Source organism: Drosophila eugracilis, unplaced genomic scaffold, assembly GCF_018153835.1.
Source record: "Drosophila eugracilis isolate 14026-0451.02 unplaced genomic scaffold, ASM1815383v1 contig_340, whole genome shotgun sequence".
NCBI classification, from domain to species: domain Eukaryota; kingdom Metazoa; phylum Arthropoda; class Insecta; order Diptera; family Drosophilidae; genus Drosophila; species Drosophila eugracilis.
In genome coordinates, this window is record NW_024573195.1 from 696086 (window position 1) to 719974 (window position 23889).

General features: G+C 33.4%; 1 protein-coding gene across 6 annotated transcripts; it reads left to right on the top strand.

Moving 5' to 3' along the window:
• Positions 1–245: 245 nt before the first annotated feature.
• LOC108102342 (paired box protein Pax-6) lies at positions 246–22938 on the top strand. 6 transcript variants are annotated; one of them, XM_017207180.2, is made up of 10 exons: positions 8173–8495; positions 8709–8987; positions 11643–11823; positions 14380–14617; positions 16547–16723; positions 17644–17726; positions 19638–19895; positions 19946–20094; positions 20844–21046; positions 21101–22938. In XM_017207180.2, the coding sequence occupies exons 2-10, from the start codon at positions 8737–8739 to the stop codon at positions 21193–21195; spliced, it is 1635 nt and encodes a 544-aa protein (XP_017062669.1). In that variant the 5' UTR covers positions 8173–8495; positions 8709–8736; the 3' UTR covers positions 21196–22938. The 6 variants fall into 6 exon arrangements, with proteins under 6 accessions (XP_017062671.1, XP_017062672.1, XP_017062670.1 ...); XM_017207179.2 differs by having other exon boundaries at positions 8200–8236; positions 8327–8987; XM_017207182.2 differs by lacking the exons at positions 8173–8495; positions 8709–8987 and adding an exon at positions 246–1026.
• Positions 22939–23889: the final 951 nt, after the last annotated feature.

Consider the following 23889-nt stretch of genomic DNA (forward strand, 5'->3'; position numbering starts at 1 on the left):
TAACCTTTGGTAGACTTAAATTTGGTAGATTTCCATTTAAAATAATGAACAGATTTGGCAATTTTTCTTCGAAACATTTTTTCAGAGTGTTCTTTAGCCAATGCTACCAGCCACCCACCACCGCCTGCTGTTACCAGCGAACTCGAAAGGCCGCCTGAAACAGCCGTCTGCCACGTGGCGCTGACAAACTGCTTAAACACGCCATTGATGATTCAAAAATAGTCTGGTTCGGTCTCTAGCCGGCGTCGTCAGCCGTTCTCCCTTTTTGCGCTCGACAAATCACACACTTTGCGGCATTTTGCGCTTTTAACAATTTTATTGTTATTGATCGGTAGTCGCCAGGCTGCCAATTAAGAAGTGATAGAGAAGACAAATTTTATCTTGCCAACTGAACAAAAATTCTACATTGTTCCTAGAAGAAAAGAGTTCGAATTAATAGTGATGCACATGCATCTATACAAACATGCACATATACAGATATAAGCATCTAATTATTTAGGATACACAAAACTGGAAATGGCCAGTAAACTTAATTAATTATTTGTGTTGAATAATTTTAATGTGTGGTCATTTATAAATTTATAATTTTCACTTTTTACTTTCTCCGCTCTTTGATTTTTATTAAGGCTACATTATTGATAATCGGACACCACAGCACTTTGTTGCTCACTCACCAAAATGATGTTTTAAAACTGTATTTGTGATTTTCAAATTATTTTTTACGGTTGCTTTGTTTTGACAGGCTGAATTTGCTTTTTATTTAAAATCGTTCTCACAGTTTCAAATTTAAAACTATAATCTATGATCACGTAAGGACAAGTAAGATAAAAAAAATTGATAAGAATCTTGTTTGACAACAAATCCATCAACATGTCAGATCTATACACAATACAATTATAATTAATACCAAGCCGATCAAGGTAACTCATGTCAAAAAAGAACAGGTGCTTGTAGTAGCACCAATCAAAAATATTTTAAAATGCACCTGGACTGCATTGAGAACGTAGTACTACTTAGGTACATCCTGTGAGTTTTGTCACCAAAAAAAAAATTCCTACAATTATGAACCGTATTTATTAATAGAGCGTTGATATGCAACCTTTTAGTTTATATGATATATTTCCATTACTAGTACCGATTATAGCAATACCGTACGTTAAGTTTGAAACATTACCCAGTGTTTTCTAACATATTCTTCAAATAAACGTTATAAGATATACGGGCAGTGCCATCACCGTTAGTTGAGATATATGCTTTAGATTCCGGTTCTACCAACAAATGTTTTTATACAAACTCTTCTGCTAGTCCTTAAAAATGCATGCACTAATTAATGAAATAATAGTAGAGCATTAAATGCCAGCGTATAATTTAATACTTATCTTTAACTTGCATAGGCACCAAATTAAATTATTGTATAACAAATGTTTCGGCAATTTTCATGAATTCAAAACCATTGAGATGAAATAATGAAAATCCCAAAAAACAATCAAAGGGATACTCATACCCAATTCCCAGCCCTGTTTCATTCAGTCCCTTGTCCTGATTCTTTCCTTCCACCAAATAATACATCCCTAGCCCTACAAATATATTTCAGCCTGCCCCTGGACCTGACCCTTTTTGTATGTTTGACTTGGGGGGTGTCTTCTATGGACGCGTGCGTGATTGTTGGTGAGCCACACACATTTGCGTCACTTCAACATCAATGTGGAAAGTAGGCGTATCTCTACTGATGAAGTTAAATTAGCGCACTCTGTTGATCCAGCTTTTATTTTATCTGCATTTTTCGATTTCTGTTGGTGGCAGTTGGAACATATCTCTAAGTTCGTTTTGCCAACTAAGATTCCGCAGATACTACAAATCATTTAAATTTAAAGATTTTCTAGTTAACTGTGCCTTTTATATGTTGGCTTTCAACTGTGTTGAAATTAAAAAATGCCTTGTTTCATTATTTCAACAACATATAAAATAATAAACAACAGAATTAATTTAACCAATAATGTAATGTGCGCCTTAGGATAAAGACTATGACTATTACAATGCTGACTTAGCCGTGTCTGCGGTGGATGGTCGTCCTCATCACGGCCATACAGTGAAGCACAACTGCTTGGTCGTAGCTGAAGCTGCCACTTCACTGGGCAATTAGCCATTCGACCGGAAAAGAAAAAGGGCTTCAGCAGCAGCAGCAGCAAAAATGATGAAACTAAAATTGTGGGCTCTGAACCCTAGCTTTAGCAATTGGATTTAGTATTAACGCTCGAGATTGCCGATGCCTTTACTGTAACTTACCAATGCCGTCGGCAGAATGCTATTATTATCTAAAAGGGGCACAATATTTATATGAGTTCCTTTTTAATTATCCACAGCTACTATTAGGCAAAATTTTTGGCTGTTATTCCGCATAAAACTTTCACAAAATTTTAAAACCTCAAATTATAGAAGAAAGAGTTTCCGACCCTCTAAGGTATTATATATATTCTTAATCAGGATCAACAGCCGAGTCGATTTATAAGTGTTCGTCTGCTCGTATTAACGCTGAGACCTCAAGAACTATAAAATATACAAAGTTGGGATAAAGCAGGCATATTTACGTAGTGCAAGTTTGTTTCAGAATTCTGCCACGCCAACTTAAACTCCACAAAAGACAAAAACTATTATTTTAAATTTGGATAAGAGACTAATTGGTATCTTATAGCTGCGCCACTCGACTATATCGTTTCTTAGTTAGACCAAATCGATTAAGTCATATCCGTCTGTCTGTCCTTCTGTCCGTATGAACGCTGGGATCTCAAGAACCATAAGAGATACGAAGTTGAGATTAAGCATGAAGATTCTTGAGGTCCCGGGACAACGCAAGTTTATTTCCGCATCCTGCAACGCCCACTATAACGCCCACAGATCACGAAAAAACTAAAATCCCTGAAATCTCGGGAACTATTTGAGCTTGAAATTCAGTATGTATAATCTTTGGATGCCAGCGCATCTTAAAACGGTACGCTTATCCGGCCACACCCACCCGTACGCCCACCAAGCTCAAAAGACGGTTTTCCCATTTTCTAGAAAACCTGATATCTCGGTAACTATAAGTGATAGAAAGTTCGGATTAAGCATATAGGTTTTTATGATTCTCCCAATGCGAATTGTCTTTTTCCGATCAAGCCACTCTGAAACCCGAAAAACCAAAAAGCAAAAAACTATAAGAGTTACAAAATTGTGCTTAAGAATGCGTATTAAAGAGATGCCACTTCAACTTGCCACGAGGTTTCATCCGGCTAAGCCCATTCTAACGCCCACAAACCGCGGAAAACTGTGGCGTCCGTAATATTATAATGAATGCCTTCGTTTGACCTTGTATAACTTATTTCTGTTAATATCTATCAGTTTACAAAAGATTTTTTAAATCGGAACATTATTTCGCTAATTATAAAGAAATTTATGTTATAGGGTCTTAGATGGTTCGTGACGTCACTGTCTGACGAGATCTGAGATCTGACGAACTATACGAGATACAGAGTTGAGATAAAGCATGAAGATTCTTGAGATGCCTACGCAGCGCAAGCTTAGCATCTTGCCACGCCTACTCTACCGCCCATAAATCAAGAAAAACTGAAACAGCTAAAATCTCAGGAACTATTAGAGCTAGAAAGTTGGAATTAAGTAAGTATAATCTTGAGATGCCAGCGCATCTTATGGTGGTAACAATTCTCCGGCCACGGCCTCTCTTACGCCCACCAAACTCGAAGGACGATTTTCGCTTTTTGTGGAAAGGCTGATATTTCGGTAACTATAAGTTTTACGGTAACTATAAAAGCTTGAAAACTCCCGATCTAGCTTATAGCTTGAAATATAGCTTGCTTTAAAATTCATCTAGCATATTCTAGCTTTAAATGTATTTATGTCATTAACGCGTTGTTTCGATATGTTGGCTAAAGTGTTGCCAGCAATGTGGAGTTGTGAATTTTAATAAAGCGAGTGGTAAAATGCCGAAAGTCCAATATAAACAAAGTTTTCGCGATGCTTGGCTCCAAAGTAGTGAGTTCAAGGCGTAGTTACGGAAACTTCCAGGAGATGATACAAGAGCTTATTGCTCCTATTGTAAGTCAACAATTTCAGCAAAAATCTTTGAAACAAGGCAGCAAGCAGAAGCACGTGCTAGAATGGGCTCAATTGCACAATCTCAGATAATAAATTGCAAAATAAACTGCAACATGTTGCAATGGAAATTTAAGGACTTAATCATAAAAATAGCCCCCAATGACTATTGCCACCCATATTTGGGTGTAGCTTGTTTTTTAGCATATTTTTTTTTAAATTTTAGCTTCTTCTAGCTTATTTTTTTCACAAATGTAGCTTATACGTGCGCTCATCACCTGGCAACACTGCTTAGGAATTCGCATTCTAGAGATGCCACTGCAGCAAATATGATAGAAAGTCAAATAATGTTCGAAAATGTGTATTTGAATCCCTTGTGTTTATCTAACGACTTATTTTTTAGCTATCCGATTTTAATGTAGTCAAAATATTTGGTAATAAAGACATCATCGCCATAAAACTGATTGATTAAATATGATAAAAGCTTGCAAGCTAAAACAAGAAACGATATAGGCGAGGGCCGCGAACTAAAATCGATGGCTTTATCGGCAAGGGAATAACATTATAACAAATAATAGCTTTATGCAGTTTGGCCTTTATAAACCTATCAAGGTTAAAGTGTACCGTCCTTTAATCCAATACAACAAGTGTTGTTGACAGCATCACTTTCCGCATTTCATTTTGTGTCATTAATTTTGGAGTTGGAGAAACCGCATTGTGAAAAATAACAGCTGATCCCCGTTTTCTTTTCGATTTTGTGCTCGACATGCTTGTTCAAATCGTCGACTGGAACTAAATTGTGGCATGTGATAAAAATTTTCTGATAAATCTCGATGACTCAGGCAGATGTGAGCAAATGTCCCAGTCTGGTTTATCTTGAGCCATTACTAAAGTTAATTTATTATCACGGTATTAAGATACAAAAACTAAAAATCGCCTGGAACTTATTTTATTTTCTGAAATCCTTTTGTGGTACATACAAATTTGGTGTCTACAGAATTATTCATGGGAGTTGCATCACTTGTTTCTTTTTTTAGGTTGGACCAAAAGAAATTGAAATATTATATTAATATAATATTGAAACTCTTATAACAATTATTTCCAGAAATGTAAAATAAATAGATTAGATAGTTTTAAAAATTTAAGCACACTATTAACACTCACACACATTAATTAAATAAAAGTGCACTGCAAACATATGCATTGCTAAACATATAAATGTGACAATGTAAGTAAACCTATAGAATATATTATAGTTACTGTAATATAAATAAACATAAGAAACAGTGTTTTCCGAATATAAAAAATACGTCTTCTGGCTTCAATTAAGTTTAATTTATAACTTATGCTTATAGATATTTTACAATAAACCAACACAATAATAAACATTAACATTTTTATACCCGTTACTCGTAGAGTAAAAGGGTATACTAGATTCGTTGAAAAGTATGTAACAGATAGAAGGAAGCTTTTGCGACCCTATAAAGTATATATATTCTTGATCAGGATCAATAGCGAAGTCGATTGAGCCATGTCCGTCTGTCCGTCCGTCCGTCCGTCCGTCCGTCCGTCCGTCCGTCCGTCCGTATGAACGCTGAGATCTCAGGAACTATAGCAGATACAAAGCTGAGATTAAGCATGAAGATTCTTGAGGTCCCGGGACAGCGCAAGTTTATTACAGCATCCTGCCACGCCCACTCTAACGCCCACAAATCGCAAAAAACTGAAATTGCTGAAATCTCAGGAACTATTGCAGATAGAAAGTTGAATTTCAGAAAGTATAATCTTTAGATGACAGCGCATCTTATAGTGGTACTACTATCCGGCCACACCCACCCATACGCCCACAAGGCTCAAAAGACCGTTTTCGGATTTTCTATAAAAGCTGATATCTCGGTAACTATAAGAGATAGAAAGTTCGGATCAAGCATGTATGTTTCTATGATGCTCCCAATGCGAATTGTTTTATTCCGATCATGCCACGCCCACTCTAACGCCCACAAAACCCGAAAAACCAAAAATGCAAAAATCTCGAAAACTATAAAAGCTACACAATTTTACTTAGGAACACGTATTTAAGAGATGCCTCTGCAACTTGCCACGAAGTTGCTTCCGGCCACGCCCACTCTAACGCCCACAAACGGCGGAAAACTGTGGAGTCTATAATATTATTATGAATGCCTTCGTTTGACCTTTTGTAACTTATTTCTGTTAATAGCTATCGATTTACAAAAGATTTTTCAAATCGGAACATTATTTCGCTATTTATGAAGAAATTAAGGTTATAAGGCTCCACATGGGCAGTGACGTCACTATAAGCATACTCAACATACTTCCTCTGACAATAGGTGGCGCCTTGTGAATTTCCACTAGCAAAATTAATATTTTAAAATTGTGTAAAACAGTAACGGGTATCTTATAGTCGCGGCACTCGACTATAGCGTTTCCTCTTGTTTTCTATAAAAATGTGTATACAAATTAAATCATGATTTTAAATGCAATCAACTGTGTTGGTACGTTTTAAACATTTATACATATAACATACATATATTATACATTTATACCATAACAAAAAATCTACGTTTTTTCACACATTCCAGAAAAATCAGATTCGTCACCTTCACAATGCGCCATGAAATTTTTGGCACACGCAATTGGAATGACAAAAAGTCGATTCAAGAATGTCCCCCTTTAAAGAACCTTAACACACTGGATGCCGGCACTAAAATAATGAGAAAACTGGGATGAAGGAGGAATGGATTTGTTGGTGCGTGTGACTTCAAAAATCCAAAAAACGTGTCGGACAGGATGTTGAGTGCAAGTAAGCTCAGTGGTTGCTTTTTGGGGGTGGATAAATTCTTGGACGCATTTACTTGGTGTATGTATCACAAATGTAAGTGCGAGCAAAAGACTACAAAAATTAAAAAAAAAAACAGCATTTATAAAAAACAAGATGAATTGCGATTATGAGCCACCCGTTACTGTATTCTCTAATTTTAAAATAAGAATTTTGTTAGCAGAAATTTAAACAATCTAACTAGCGACACCTTTTGGCAGAGAAAAACATCTTTTAAAATGACAGATTGTATCACATTATGGTTGTACAAGGTCAAATTGCAACATAAATTGTAATATTATAGACGCCAAAGTTTTCCACTTTGGTGGGCGTTAGATTCGAGGCAAAACGCAAACTTGCGCTGAGTAGTAATTTTAAGAATTTGTATGTTTAGTCCAAGTTTTTTAGCTCTTATAGTTTCCGAGACCACAGCGTTCATACAGAAAGTTGCAATAGTTTTCGCGATTGGTGGCTGGAGTAGGCGTGGTCGCATAGTGGTACCACCTTGAGATGTACCTCCATCTGAAACCTCTTTTAGCTCTTTTAGTTATTAAGATCCCAGTGTTTTTATTTTTCCTGTTTTGTGGGCGTTAGAGTGGGCGTGGTAGGACGGTGAAACAAGCAAGGGTATTGATCCAAATTAGGAATATATATATAATAATATTTTATAGGGTCCTTAAAGTAGTGATATTTAATGTTTGAATCTGTACCTATTAATTATTTTTGTTTAAACATTGTTTTAAAATTCGATTTAAAAATTAAAGTTGACGATTTTTGTAAAGGCTTAAGCCAAGAAATGCAGTAAAGCTGATAAAAACATCATCATAGGCAAGCATATGCATATGCAGACAGACGGGTATATACAAATATATATTTATCTAAGCTTATATGAATTCATTTTTATTTGCCACCGTTATTATCACTGAACTCATAAAATGTAAGTTGCCTTCGTTTTAAAATCCAACCAACCAACACTTCAAAAAGATTTTCGATCGAATAGGGTGGACTTTTCTTACATTGTCCGTCTCTTTTTTACTTAACTCTCATTCGCCACCCTAGCGCGCGATGTATTTTACACTTTCTCATTCTCATTTCTCAAATATACCTCTATGGTGCTATCCCGCTTTCAGTCACGCAAAACAGAGACGACGCTGTGCACCCGAAGCCAGCAAATAGAAAGAGACCGCAATATCCACTCTGCCAAAATGGCTGGCCGATGTTTTCGCTGTTGCGCTTGCCAGTGTTTTTTCGCATGAGAGCTCATTAACGTTTCGCTTGGCTAAGTGCGCGCCTCGTCATTTAAACCAGTTGGTAAAAATTTTTGTTTGAAACTAAGACCGATAGTTACGTCAAATTATTTGATTATTTCAAATTCAAAATATTCTCAACTTAAAAAATTAGGTCACCATCCGTGGCGCTGCCGCCGGAGCTGCGGTCCGTATTATTGACGGATAATATAGAGAGCATTATGTGATTTAATAACTATGACACATTAGTTGCAACACTCGGGCTAATCGGGCGAATCCATAACCAAACGTCAAAAGTGAAAACAAACGGGAAACCCAGTAAAGTGAGGACATTTTTAAAATCTATAAGACAGAATAAAAGAATTTACAAAATAAAGTAATAGTCCAGTTCTTGATTTTTATGTGAAGCTAAAATATTCCTTAAAAGCTAACAACGAAATCTTCTAACAGAATGACAATGGCAATAATATTGCTTGCATTATACCAATTTTAAACAATTAAAAATACATTTTTAAACACGCAAAATACCATCGAAGTACCCGAAGTCACATTAACTTATTAATCATGATGCTAACAACTGAACATATAATGCATGGACATCCACATTCATCGGTCGGCCAGAGTACTCTATTTGGGTGCTCCACGGCGGGTCATAGTGGAATAAATCAACTAGGCGGCGTTTATGTGAATGGCCGACCACTGCCTGATTCAACGCGCCAAAAAATAGTCGAGTTGGCTCATTCGGGCGCCCGTCCTTGTGATATTTCGAGAATTCTGCAAGTTTCCAACGGATGCGTAAGCAAAATTCTAGGCAGGTGAGTTATAGCCAATAGTTCGGATTTTATTTTCTGATAAATCAAGAAAGAACGCTGAAGTCAGGCGTATGCGACTAAATTCCATAAAGTATCTGTTTCAAAGTGTATCTTAAGAGATATATTTATAAAATCATATATCGGAACACGTAAATAACGACTACGATTGCAAGCCTTTTTGGGAGTTTTTCAACCAATATGATAACTAGCAAAAAAGGCTCGGAATAAAGTTTATTTTTTAAAACGGTAACTTTATAATATAAGTGGTTTTAGGTAAAATTCTCCGACTGCGGAACACAAACAACATTTCCTAAAACGGAGATTTGTGCCCATATCGAAATAAGATTTTTTAATTATTAGGAAATGAATCCTTAGATCTTAAAGTTTGTCCAAAAAGAAGTGGGTTAACCATTTTATTTACGATTAGATGAATTTTTTATCGATTTCAAAGAATATACTACCAACAGATGGCGCCGTGTGTTTGATTAACAACCGCCGGTGTGATTTCATATATATATATAGTTACTCCTAAATTCAATGCAGAGCGGGAAAGTTCAAAGTGTGACAATGAGATACTTGGTACTGAGTGAACCATTTCTAAAATAATCATTTTAATAGTAGAAATTGACTCAGTGAAAAGAATGTTTAATAACTGACGCTACCGTCACTACCCACCTACAATTTGTAACACACTGTAAAGTAATGTTACGATCTGAACATTTTTTGGTAAATAGTAAATCGTTTGTGGGTGCTAGAGTGAGTGTCTCCCATGAATAATATGAAAATGTATGCTTAATCCAGCGTTGCCGGGTCCATATCCAGCGCCCATATAAGCTAGATTTTTGAAAAAGAAATAAGCTAAAATAAGCTAAAGTTAAAACAAAAAGCTCAATAACAAGCAACACCCAAATGAGTGAAAACATGAAACCTTAATATGTTTATATGTGGGTGGGGGCTATACTTATGACTAGGTCCCTAAATTTCCATTGCGACAGTTTGCGAAAGAAAACATATCAATTCAAAGGTGATTCATGATTTTTGTATGTGTGAAGAATAATATTTTAATAATGTCTTATTATTAGAGCTTTACTTATAAATATATTCTTTAAGCTTGCAATTAAATTAAAATATAATTCATTTATTTTGCCAATTTTTTATATAAGCAATGTATTTTTCTGACAAAGTTTACGTATGGCAACATTTCTCAGGCCTGCACAATCCATATATAAGAAATTAAATAGAAGTTTTTACAACTCAAAAAGATTGGTGGTAAAACTTCAGTCAACGTGTCGATCTTCGATAACACTATCGATTAGAAATAAATTCACGATCATATTAAAAGCACATAACCATCGGAAAAAAAGGAACAAGGTATTTTCATGCCATAAAGCATATTTTTCTTACAAAACAAACCATAGTTGTTGCAAAAACATTTAAAACTAAAAAATGCTAGATAAATTTTAAAATAAGCTATTTTTCAAGCTATAATATAGATTCGAATTTTACAAACTGTTCCAGTTTCAAATATGCTAGAACTAGCTTATAATAAGCTAAACGTGGAACACTGGTTTAATCCTAACTTCACAACCGTATTACTTCATTTTATAACATATAACCAAACAATTTTCAAATCGAAACATTATTTTCCGATATATTAAGTAGTGTATTGCGTCACCATTAGTTATTAAGTTATTTATCCATTTTCTGACAAAAGGTGGCGCTACGTCAGTTTCTGCTGGAAAAGGGGAGGTTTTTTAATTTGATAAGATCTTGCTCTAGAAAATATTTATTTGGCTATTGATGTCCTGGACTAAACAATAACCAACTGCGATATATTCTTAGTAAATAGCAAGTCAATCAAAATGCATTATCCTAACTAACTATAAGAATTGTTGAAAGTTGCTAGGACTATTCAATAAATATTACAAAAAGCCATGTTTATAAATTAAGTTTGAAGTCAGCGATGCCATAAAGCATAAATTTATTGCTAATTAGGTCAATAAATTTATGGTATATCTATAGTTATTGCTAAAGAAAAGGAAAATATTAGTCTTTTTCTATTGGATCGTAGAGTCCAATAGCGTATAAACATTATGATGACTACTCTATTTTTTCCTTATTAAGAGCTTGGTGTGGTCATAGCCTTTTTCTGCTTATCTTAAAACCGTGAAACAAATGAATCCGTTTTTCTCGACCTAAAATATAATTTACCTATTAAGCATTGTAAAGTAAAAGTGAATCGTAAGTGTAAAAGTAGCATGCAATATAAGGCATAATAATACAATGTTTCAAGATTCATAGTTTCACAGAGCATTAATAGAATATTCCATTGTATTAGAGAATACCTCAAATACACGTAACTTTGTTATCCTCCAAAGGTCTCAGCGATTATACAGACAGAAGGGCTAAATCGGCTAATCGACTCGTTCTTTAAAGGGTCCGAAAATAAATTTAGTGTCTTTAAAATTATTTTCATCAAATACAAAACACTCCACACGTAAGGGGTATAAAAACTATCTTTGGGTGGTTACAGTCATATCGATTTCCTCAGATTACATTTTTTGTTAATCTAAATAAAAGTGTTTATATTGAATGCATTAAGTGCATAATACTTTAAATATTTCTGGAAAGTGCCCTAACTGCTTCTTTTATTTTTAGATATTATGAAACGGGATCAATAAAGCCTCGCGCGATTGGTGGTTCAAAGCCGCGAGTAGCTACAACCCCGGTCGTACAAAAAATTGCTGATTATAAACGGGAATGTCCCAGCATATTTGCGTGGGAAATACGGGATAGATTGCTTTCCGAACAAGTTTGCAATAGTGATAACATTCCAAGTGTAAGTTTATAATTTTCAAGTACTACTTTCGTATTGTTAATTAATAAAAAAAAAATAAAATAAGAAGCTATATTGGAAATATAATACAATATATATAATAATATATACACCATATTATTAAAAGACACACATAAGCAATTTCAAAATAATTATCTTGCTAGTAGAAATTGACGCCGCCTACGGTGATCACTGACCATGTGGGGCCCTAAAAACTACATTTTTTATAAGTTGCAGTAGCATCTCTAGAATCTTAGTCTCAACTTTCTAGCTTTTATAGTTTCCGTTATCTCCCGTTTTGTGGGTGCTAGATTGGGCGTGGCTAGATGCTGAAATCTTTCTTTGCATGTTTTTTCATCTCTTCTTATTATTGAGCTTAAGACCTCAATGATCATGAAAATAAATACTTTAAGGTTCGGAATCTCTTTTTTTACCTGGCGAATATATATTATATATATTAACAGCGAATATATATTTACTCTCAAGTAACTGTTATATAGTAGAAAGCCGTTAAGTAATGATATGCGTTACTTTGATAACGAACTTCAAAAAACGAGTAATTATAGCTTTAATTAATAATCTAGCCTACAAATTTGTTATCGGCTTATGGAAGTTGTTACAGTGGGCATGGCCGGATGTTAAAATAAACTTGAGCTGATCATGGATCTCCAGATACACATTGCTCGCCTCAGCTTAAAATAATGCACAGAAATATATATACTTTATATTCTCCGAAAAACATCCTACCTGCTACACATTATCAACGAATACATTTATCTTTCCTTTTTAAAATCTGTATATTTTATTGGCGTTTAAGTTAAGTTAAGTCTTTGGTCAAAATCATTGAAATATTATACGTAAAAAAACTTTAAAAAATTTATTAAATTCTAAATAAGAGTAATAAACAACAACAAATTATTACTGCACTTACACTACTGTATGATTAACATATATACATATTTGATGGAGTAGTAGTATCATATGCAGAGTCCGCGCATAATATGACTGTAATATATTCAAAATCGATAATCAAGGGAGCACAAGGGATTAAATAATTTCGAAACAAACCCATCCTGGATTATGGAAACAATAATTTCAGTCTATGGACCCTTTTGCTGCATTGTATTGTTTTCTCGATAATATAGCCGAATAAAAACAATTACCACATTCAGGTAAAGACAAAGGTATCTTGCATATTTTTCTCCAAGTCCTCAAGAAAAGAGAAAACGAATTACCTGGGAATTAGGTTAGAGGTTTTAAGAGGTTTTAATCCAGATGCATGTAAACCTTAAAAAGCCTTTAAGATAACCAGAAATATAAACAAAAGTATGGAAACAGTCTATATTTTATTATTTTATTTTTATTTTTATCGGGTAAGAAATATAAACTTATAGTAATGGCGACTTCTTTTCATTTTATTCCAGTTTTTAAAGTTTATATTTTTTGACTTTTTAATTCAATAAATATATGCATGCAATTTTTTTTATAGTCAACAGAGACTACTCATTCTCATTTGATTCACTTTTTTGCGTCTGGTGGTTCATTTTATTTGATGTTCTTTGATGTTTTTATTCACAAATATAATGGCTGAGTAATTTCTTATGGCTATATTTCTTCCTAACTTCAACAGGCTTGCGATAAGTGAAGAACGCATGCCTGAAAAAATGCACGTGCCGGCACTTATGTCAGCCGTGAAAGTGGCCATGTTTCCTAATGACGCCGTTCACATCTATATAAAAAACTGTCTTATCGTGTGATGACATTCGCAACTAAGCTTTTCTTGAAAAATTAAATAAATACATTTATAATATACACATACCCATTTGTGTCATAAACAAGCCACGATATTCTGATACGCGGGACTCATAAACCAAGGTACAAAGGCATATATCTCATATAGGATCTTTAAAGGCATTTTTCTCATATAGGATCTTTAAAGGATCCTTCTTTCTGTTACATTCTTTTCAACGAATACACTATACCCTTTTATTTGAGAGTAATATATTATCATTTGCTTAATTTTATGTTACCTGCGGACATGTATATAACTTACAATCTTTATTGATTCGCTTTTTATTTATATCAGAGAAAACGAATTTAATATATGCAAGTTATGTTGTGCGGAGTGGGTACAGGAATCGATAAACTGCGAGAATATTAAAGTAGTCTAATCCCCTTTTGCTGTGAAACTTTGTATGTGATTATATATCTCTCCCGCTCTGAGGAGCGGATTGGCTGAAACAGTCGTTAGCCAATCGTATGGCAGATATGATTCGGGGAGGGTTGGTTCATAAGGACCGTTGAGTGAAGTTTCCTTAGAAGACTTAATGAAGTAGGAAATTTTTTTGGTATCTCTATTTATTAAACATCTCTAAAATTGTCAGTTAGTTATTAGTTTAGAACACAATCCAACACTTACGTGTGTCCTAATCTAACCTTATATATGTTTGAGTACAGATATTAAAATTTATTTTAATGTTGTAAATCATTTCCCTATATAGGTATTTAAGTATGTGTTTATGTATTTTATTGTACGCAGTGATCTGGGATTAATTGCAGGTTTCATCAATTAACCGAGTTTTGCGTAACCTGGCCTCACAGAAGGAGCAGCAAGCGCAGCAACAAAACGAATCTGTATACGAAAAGCTTCGCATGTTCAATGGGCAAACAGGCGGGTGGGCCTGGTATCCGAGCAATACAACGACTGCACATTTGGCCCTACCGCCAACAACTTCGGTTGTCTCAGCTCCAACAAATTTATCAGGACATGTGAATCGAGACGATGTTCAAAAAAGAGGCAAGTACAAATCGAAATAACACTTTGATGAGTAACGGGTATCTCATATATCCTTTAAGAGAATCTCCAAAGATATTTTTTAATTCATCAATTTATTTTGATCATGACCATGTTTTAATAAAAATTAACTAAACATTTTTTATGTATTGTATTCGTTGAAAAGGATGTAGCAGGTAGAAAAAAACGCTTTCGAGGGTAGGCATAATATATATTTTGATCAGAGTCACTAGACTATACATGTCCTAATAATTAATAATAAAGATTGTTGGTATGCCTGCCTATCAGGCCCGTATGCCTTGCAACAACGGCATCCCTTGTATTTTTTCAAGCTATTATGACAAGATCCATGTGTTCGATTTTATCTTAACCTCCTTTTTTATAAAACAAAAAAAAAACGTAATGTACTCAAACAGTAAAATGGTATATTGTTAAAGGTTTCCACTTTAACAAAAACTCGCCAAATTCTGTATCTTGTCCCCCTTCTTGTTAGTAGTTGGTTTTTGGTACTAACAGCACATTAAGAGCATTTACTAGTAGGTTCAGTATTTACATATCAACATAAAAATTGAAATATAGTATCACTTCGTGCTGCCAATGACTTGTTCCATGTTCGAATAACGCGTAACTACTTGCTTATCAGTTGACGGCTGACCAGAGGGGTAATAATGTCAAAGCACAATTTGGTCCTCACCACTATTTATTTCGAATGATTGTGTTTACAACAAAATAAAATGCAACCCTCTTTATTGCTAGCAATCGAACAATTGCTACTATTTTGTCACAGATGATCAAACATTAGGGTAAACAAATATTTAATTTGTTAGTCATTTGTTATTTGCTATTAAGTCTTATTGAAGCAGCTATTCTTTTCCAACTTGTTGTTTTGGAGTTCCTTTTCTTTTTCATCAATCAATAAATTGAGCTAACATATGTCTTCATTGCCAGTTGACATCCTCAGTCCTTTTAATGCCATTCAATTTAATCTTTTGCCATCCCTTTGTCTTGATTACAACCTCAACTAGTCATTCAAGAAATGGAATAAAATAATGCAAAAATTTAAGACAGTATCACAAAGAGTACGTCCAACATTAAAGCGCTTTTAACTACCACCTCCGGCTTAGAACTTAGGTAAAAGCTAATTAAATTCAACTAAGAATTTTTTATAGTCTTATAAATGAAAAAATCGTTTAAAAGAAACATATTCATCAATGGAATGGAATCTGACCGAAGGAAAGTATACCCACGAACCACGACTTTAATGCAGCATTGCTCTCCTTACTAAACTCAAAACAAATATGCTCGCAGCAATTTACTCATTATATAAAAACATATACATATAATGGTAATGCTAAATTTAACAGCGCCATCTGTTGGTATTAGTATAATGAATTAAAGTATTGAAGTCAATAGTCGATTGTTGCAATAGCTTCAAAGTGTGTATGCTAGCACGGTATATAACTAAAACACAGTTGTTACTAAGCTACTGAAACTGTGCGCCCTTAATATTAATGTTAATTTTTTATAGCTTTTTTGTGCCTATAGCTATTTAATAATAAATTGGAAAATTGTTTAAAAAGTTTTTAGGATATTAAGATTCTGTGTCAATTGAGAAACAAAAAATAAATGAAATAAATGTAAAAAGTTCCTATGCAATCTTAAATATATATTATGATAAGTTTAATATTTCTTAACAGAGTAAGAGCTATCCGAGAGATGAAAAGCTCGGCTATAGCGGTTCTTCTTGGTTTAAATTAGCGAACAAGCTAACAAGTACTATGATTAATGAATTCCTTATTTGTTATTCATCGTGAAGTTTCTGTAAGTTAATCTTTTGGTGAAATAGGTTTTTCTTCATATTTTACTATTTTAATTTTTTAACTGATAATTTAATTTTTCAAAAATATCTAACAAATTTTATTTTTGTTTTAGATTTACAATATTCAGCAGACGTTTCACATCCAAACTCTCACGATAGTACATCGGATGGCAACTCTGAACATAATTCATCTGGCGACGAAGACTCACAAATGCGTTTGCGCCTGAAAAGGAAATTGCAGAGGAATCGGACTTCATTTTCTAATGAGCAAATTGACAGTCTTGAAAAAGGTAACTTAAATTAAAATCGGGGTTTAATTCCGAAATGAATTAGGCTTTTTATAACATTTTTGGAAATACTCTTTTTTTAACAAATGCTAAATTATGCATACTAGTTTCGGAACTTATTTAAGATCTTCAGATGTTGAACGGTTACTATTTCTATCTTCTCTTATAGTTAATTAAAATTTTTTAAAATATTGGGAAACTCTTTCTTAAGTCACGATTTCCTTATTACGAGTTTCTTTTTGTACATTCTATTAAACTTATAAAAATTTCTACCTATTAAACCTGCAACAAATATCCAATATCGAATACGTATGTAGTTGAATTGGCAGCAAATAAAATGTAAGTTAATATGATCATATCTATTCGGCCGGTAATGGTGGCCAAGAATTTTTACTTTATGTCTTTAAAACTTTTTCAAAAGTATAATTAAGAAAAAATGTCATAAAACGAAACCCATTCTTATAATAATATAAAAATAAGTGTAATAGCCAATACCAGACTGGTTCACTCGTATAAAAAGCTCGTACTTCTTTCCCTTTTATTTATATTCGATCAAGGTCACACAAGATATTTCTATGTATTACATTTTTTGTTATAACTGCATCAGTTTATACAGAAAACACTCTGTATTTGTGTATGCTCGAATAAGGTGGCCCTTTTTATTTGTGGAGTAATATGGAAGAATGTAATATCCATTAAAAATGTATCCATTAGATAGGAACATATATATAATAAAAACGGCGATCCAAATTTATACATTTTTAATAGTTCACATTTTTTTTATCCGCGAAGATGATGGTTAACGGGCATGTAAAATATTAGAATGTTTCCGAATTGCGTCAATATGTAAGCAGTAAATTTTGGTACTAATCAATAATCTAAATATAACTCGCATCTGTACCTTTATTTGACGTACATTACAGAATTTGAACGAACACACTATCCGGATGTTTTTGCGCGAGAAAGACTTGCAGATAAAATTGGTTTGCCAGAGGCACGTATTCAGGTTTGTCTTTCAGTTTTGTTTAATTACATTCTGTTTGTAGTCATATTTTTCAAGACTCAATTTTGATTTATTTTTTGAAAATTTTTTTAGTTTAATAAGTCAATATCTTAATTGGAAATCTTATTTACATTTATAAAAAAAGCCAACAAACTTAAAAGTATTTCTAAACACAAAAGTGGTCGAATTGTTAGTTGTTGTTGTATATAAAAACAAGTCAAAAAAATATGTTCCAAGGAGCAAAAATTTGGAGTTTATTGAATTTGTATTCTAAGAAGACGTGTAAATGCGCTTTACTTACTTTTCTACTTAAGCCCATTACTACTAGAATAGTGGCTTACATTGTGTTCTCTCATAAGTATACAGGATCTTTAGCAGTGTTGTCCTTTAGACTACATGAACAATATCAATTTTAACCACTTACACATTTTAAAGTAAACAAAGTGCCAGTCTGAAGCTGTGCGAAAATTTTGTAAGTGCATTTTATAAGGAAGTTTTGAATCATTTTAACTTCTATAGTCAGTTCCAAGTTGCGGAACGGACGGCTTAGAAGTCATCCCTCAAGCTTGCTATTCACCCCAATTGCTACTGCGCTTTATAATAAAAAATGTTGTTGTCGTCAAAGTGGAATAAAATATTCATCGTTACGCTCTTGATTATTTGTTTAAGTGAATAAAAACAATTTGACTGTAAAAATACTTGAAACTCCTTGCTATTCTCATTGAGTAGAAAAAACGGGGGCGACACTATATATTGAGTTTGAAGGACTGAAAGGGAAACGTCAGCTGGGATGGGAGCTGCAACAATAATGCTGAGCAATAAATGTCATGGTGAAAAATATTAAAGCATAAAAGTATTGTAATCCCTTTTCACCCCTTTGTCATTAGTGAAGTTTTAGATCGCTCGATTTTGCTTTTGCTATATTGTAAGTAAACCACACATAAAGGGTGTCTCTGTTCTTAAGCTTAACTGCGTGACTAAAGTAATGTTCATTAAACTGTTAGTTTTTCTTTAATAATAATAACATTTTACGTATATGCAATTTTATTTTCCTGTATATCATGAGATAAAGTTAAATATGAAAAATAAAAAACAAATATGTGCAATTAATAGACACGGAAAATATAATGGATATATCGCAGAATATATTTAAATAGAGAAGCTCTATGAGTATTTATTAATTTATGTACATATCCAGAAGTATGTACGAGTATACGATAATAAGAATAAAAGCTTGTTGCCCAGTGCCACGATTATTAACTTTTACTGGCGCATCTTCTTTACGTAACGTTCCGATTTGAGGATTTTTGAGGTCTGCAAACAAGTAGTTGGATAAGTTAATTCAAACATAGAGTTATATGGAAGGAAGACTTTCCACCCTAGTAAAATTGTCAGTATTATTAGAATTAAAAAAGGTAGAAAGTTGGAGTTAGGCGTATTCTTAAGATGTCACTGTTGTTTCAACGTTCGCCGGCGCCAACCACGAAAATATTTACTAAGTGAGTGTGCGCTGAAATCTATGGAACTGTAAGCAAAAACACTTGGATCAAGCTAGTATATTTAAAAAACTCTATCGCTGTGACAGTAATATTAAAGCCTTAGTTTTGGGTTGACCTTAAATTTTAATATGTCAAATTTCGGTTAAAAGACTTGACATCAACGCTTGTTATTTTGAATAGCTATTTGTCTACACTTTTAGCAACTGACAACGTTTCATAAACGGGTATATAAGTAAACAAAATATTTCTTTAATTCTTAAATAGTTTTCATCGATCTGACACATTTAATATGAATCAAGTTTTGTTTATTCCTCTTTTTGTTTATTAAGCTTTTTTATATTTTATCATTTTGTCTATGCTCAGTCTAAATTAGCTACAACGATTTATAAATTCAAATGTGAAATATGTTAAATAGGTATGGTTCTCAAACAGAAGAGCTAAATGGCGACGGGAAGAAAAAATGCGAACTCAGAGACGGTCTGCCGATAATGTCGTGGAAGGCAGCGTTCGACCCAGCACAGCAAATAATCCATCAGGAACAGCTGCACCTTCCTCCGTCACAACGTCCAATAACTCGACACCAGGCATTTCTAGCTCAGCTATCAACGTGTCGGATAGAGCATCATCGGTTCTAATTAGCAGTAGCTTACCCGATGCCCCAAATGTACCAACTGTAAGAACGATTCTTGTTACCTTTGCATTTGTTAATATTATATTAAATAGGTTCTGGGCGGAGACGCTAATGCTGCGCAATCAAACTCTGAAAGTCCACCACTTCAGGCAGTTGCACCGCGACTACCATTAAACACCGGTTTCAACACCATGTACTCGTCTATCCCGCAGCCTATAGCAACAATGGCTGAAAATTACAAGTAAGTGATTTAACAGAGTAAAATTAATAAAAGGTATTTAAAAAACTTAAGTAAGACTTGGTAATATATGTTTCAAATTATCATACTTCAGATTTTCCCGAACTAAATTTTGGGTGTATTGATATGTATTGTCAAAAGAAATGTATACAATGTCAAAAAAAAATAAATTTTAATATTACACGCCACAGATTTTGGCAGTTTGTGGGCGCTAGAGAAGGCATGCCCGGATTGTAAAAATGTATGCTTAATCCCAACTTTCTAGTTCTTATATATAGTTCAGGACATCTCAGCGTTTTAAGTTGTTCGTGTTTTACGAGCGTTAGCGGAACTTTAAATCGACACAAATTTTTTTCGATGTTATTCCAAAATGCTTCCATCTACTTACAACGAATACATAATACCCTTCAACTCTACGAGTAACGGATATAAATAGACTACGCTATTATATAAATACCTAACGCTTTTACTGCCGAAACTACACATTTGCACTATATATTCTAAATAAATAATTTTGACGTTGTTATAATGTATAATATGTAATTACCGGAGTATATTTCTAGACTAATTTAAGCAAACAGCTTCTCTACTTTTCACCTCGATATGAGGTGTTTAAGCTTGAATACCGATGTTGTCGTTATTGCATAACCATAACTTTTACTTTTTAAACTGTTATATAGCTAGTTATTATACTACTTATTAGAAAAGTTTTTTATATACATAAGCTCATAAATAGGTATATTTCATTACAGCTCATCATTAGGGTCGATGACACCGTCATGTCTACAGCAACGAGACACCTACCCTTACATGTTTCACGATCCCTTGTCACTAGGATCTCCCTACGTACCACCTCACCACCGTAATTCAGCTTGCAATCCTGCAGCAGCGCACCAACAGCCACCACAGCATGGTGTTTATACCAATAGTTCCCCCATGGCATCGTCAAACACAGGTAAAACTGTGAATCTATATTTTCTGGGGAATATATATAACCGATTTTTTTCAGGTGTTATTTCTGCAGGCGTCTCGGTGCCTGTTCAGATTTCAACGCAAAATGTATCTGACCTTACAGGAAGTAATTACTGGCCACGACTTCAGTGATCGTCAATCTTCAATTTTCCATCAGATCTTCTATCAAAGGCTACAGCCGTTGCAGTCGCTGCTGCTCATGCAGCTGAAGAAAAAAATCAACAGAAAAAATCGCAGTTAGTTGATAAGATGCAAACTACAAATAGCCAAAATAACCCACCTAGTTTGAATAGTCAGACATTGTGCTGTTCATCAAAATATTTAAACTTAAATGTAGGGCGGGGAAGGATGTAAGTGTTGTCCCAGCGAATGCTGCGAAGGTGTTATAGTTCCCATGTCACACCGTATTGAAGGAGAATTGGAATCATTTTAAGGTCCAAAAACAATCTATCATCGAGGCTTACAAATAAGTTAACAAGGAAAGAAGTCAAAACTCACTTTTTTGTAGTTTAAAATAAAAAAAGATCGAAGTTTATTTTAAATAAAATTTATTTGAGTCGATTTGATCTTAATAATTTGCCAATTCCGCATCTGCTGAGTTCTGCAATAATTGTGTTTTATTTCTGAGATAACAAGCAAAGAACGATATAACTTGTGTTTTTAAACATTTATATAAAAAGTTTACCTAACCTAAAAACCTATCTAAAATATTGCAATTTAAATTAAAATGATTTTTATTAAATTTATACAACAGTTGTTTGATTATTATTCTTCGTAGTTACAATTTCAAAGAATTCGGACAAGTATGACTAGATCGACTATGCTTATGTTCCTTATCAATGTGGAAAATAGTCCAAAAAATATTCAAGTGCACGTTTTTACCCAGGTCAATTCCTAGAAGCATATGGAGATCATATAATGAGAATAATCTAAAGCTTTCTAAACAATATGTCAAAAAATAATAGAAGCGGTTACGGACAATCTTATATATAAATTTATTTATTTTTAAATAGTTTCAGTTATGTTTAGTTTATATATACAATTCAATTAAACTTGATCCGTAAAAATATACTATTTAAAATGTATAAACATAAAAAATTTTGAAGTATAAGTACAAATATAGCTTTTTACCTTATAACGAAACTTTTTACAAAAATCATATATTATTTGACAAGAATCTTCTTCGGTATGCCGATGTTTTTATACTCTTGCAGTTGTTAAAAAAATGATCTTGTCAATATACTTTTAATATTTTTGAAGTATGAAATGAACCATTAAGTTATCCAGAAGAGTCCCTGCTTATCTAATAGAGAATAAACTTACTTAAGTAATACATTCTTACCTAAATTTATATCCTGCAAGTGTGTAAAAAATTGCACATAACGAATTCAAATTACAAATGCATGCACTTAAATCTATTTACCTACATTGGACATATATTTGACACAATATATTAGCTATTAAGCAATGTTTCCAGTTTTATCGCATTTCTTTATGGAAATTCGTATAGCTAAATTACTTTGAAAATAAAAAGGAAATTACTCAACGTTACGATTTTCAGTAAATGATTAAGAACATATAATAGTCATGGTCGTCATGTAAATTTCAATATTTTTTAAAAATGTATTATTTAAATATAACATAAAATCGAAGAGAAGTGCAACGAACTTGATTCCAATTAAGGATATACGCGAACATCTCATCCTCATAAACAAACCTCCCCGAAAAAGCCTTCAGGTTTTTATAAGAAAAGTCGAATATAGATTACGTATGGTTCAAATTTAAATGTAGAAAAAATTAATGTAACATTAACGATTATACAAATACTGATACTGATACTCTTAAAAATGTTTAATAAAATCGTACATCAATGTATAAATTCGGTTTTTATTTTTTATGGAATGAGAAATGTTAAAAACAATATTTGGATTTAATTAATTAATACCGAAAATAATTATATATGTTTCTTATCTAATTAGAAATTGTTTTTTAAAAAATTGTATACTCTTGATAAAAGGATAAAAAGTGCGCTGCCCACATATTCCGAAATACAAGAAAATTATTTCAGGCTAATACTAAATATGCTATAGCCTTGCGAACGATTTCAAATAATACCTGCTAGGCTACGGAAACCTTTAGCCTATGCGACGTATTTTACTGCCTAGGTGTGTCAAGATGTTATAAATTTAAATCGATATGTCTAAACATAGATTGTAGCGCCACAGTTTTTTATTTTTGCGGGCGGTAAAGTGAGCAAATCTTGAATCGGTATGCATAATCCCAACATTCTTGTTCGCAACACTATAGCTTCTGAAATCTCAGCGTTTACACAGCCATACAGGTGGATACGAAAAGGTCCTGAGCCGTTTTTAGAAAAAAAGAAGAAATGAACCCAAATGATTATCCTTGAAAAATGTACGCCTCGATAAGATTTTATTTAAGGTCAGTATAAAACATTAAAACTAATAAAAGTTTTGCGAACCAATTCTGAAAAACCCTGAGTTGTGCAGGCATCTCTAGAATTTGCATGCTCACTATCTCTTATAGTTTCCCTCAACCGTACTTAATTATAAGTGATTTTTCTGCACGTTAAGGAGACGTGCTTATTCACTGTCCTAACAACACTCACATAATCATATTTTTACAAATTTAATAAAAACCTCAATTAGACTATATATTGAACACATTAGACTATATAATAAACATTTTAAATAGGGAGATCAATATTATGGCGTCAATATGATCTTTATTATTAGGACCGGATGCTTCTCGTTTAATGTACAACATTGCTGTTGCAATAGAATTTAGTATCGCTTGAATTTCATC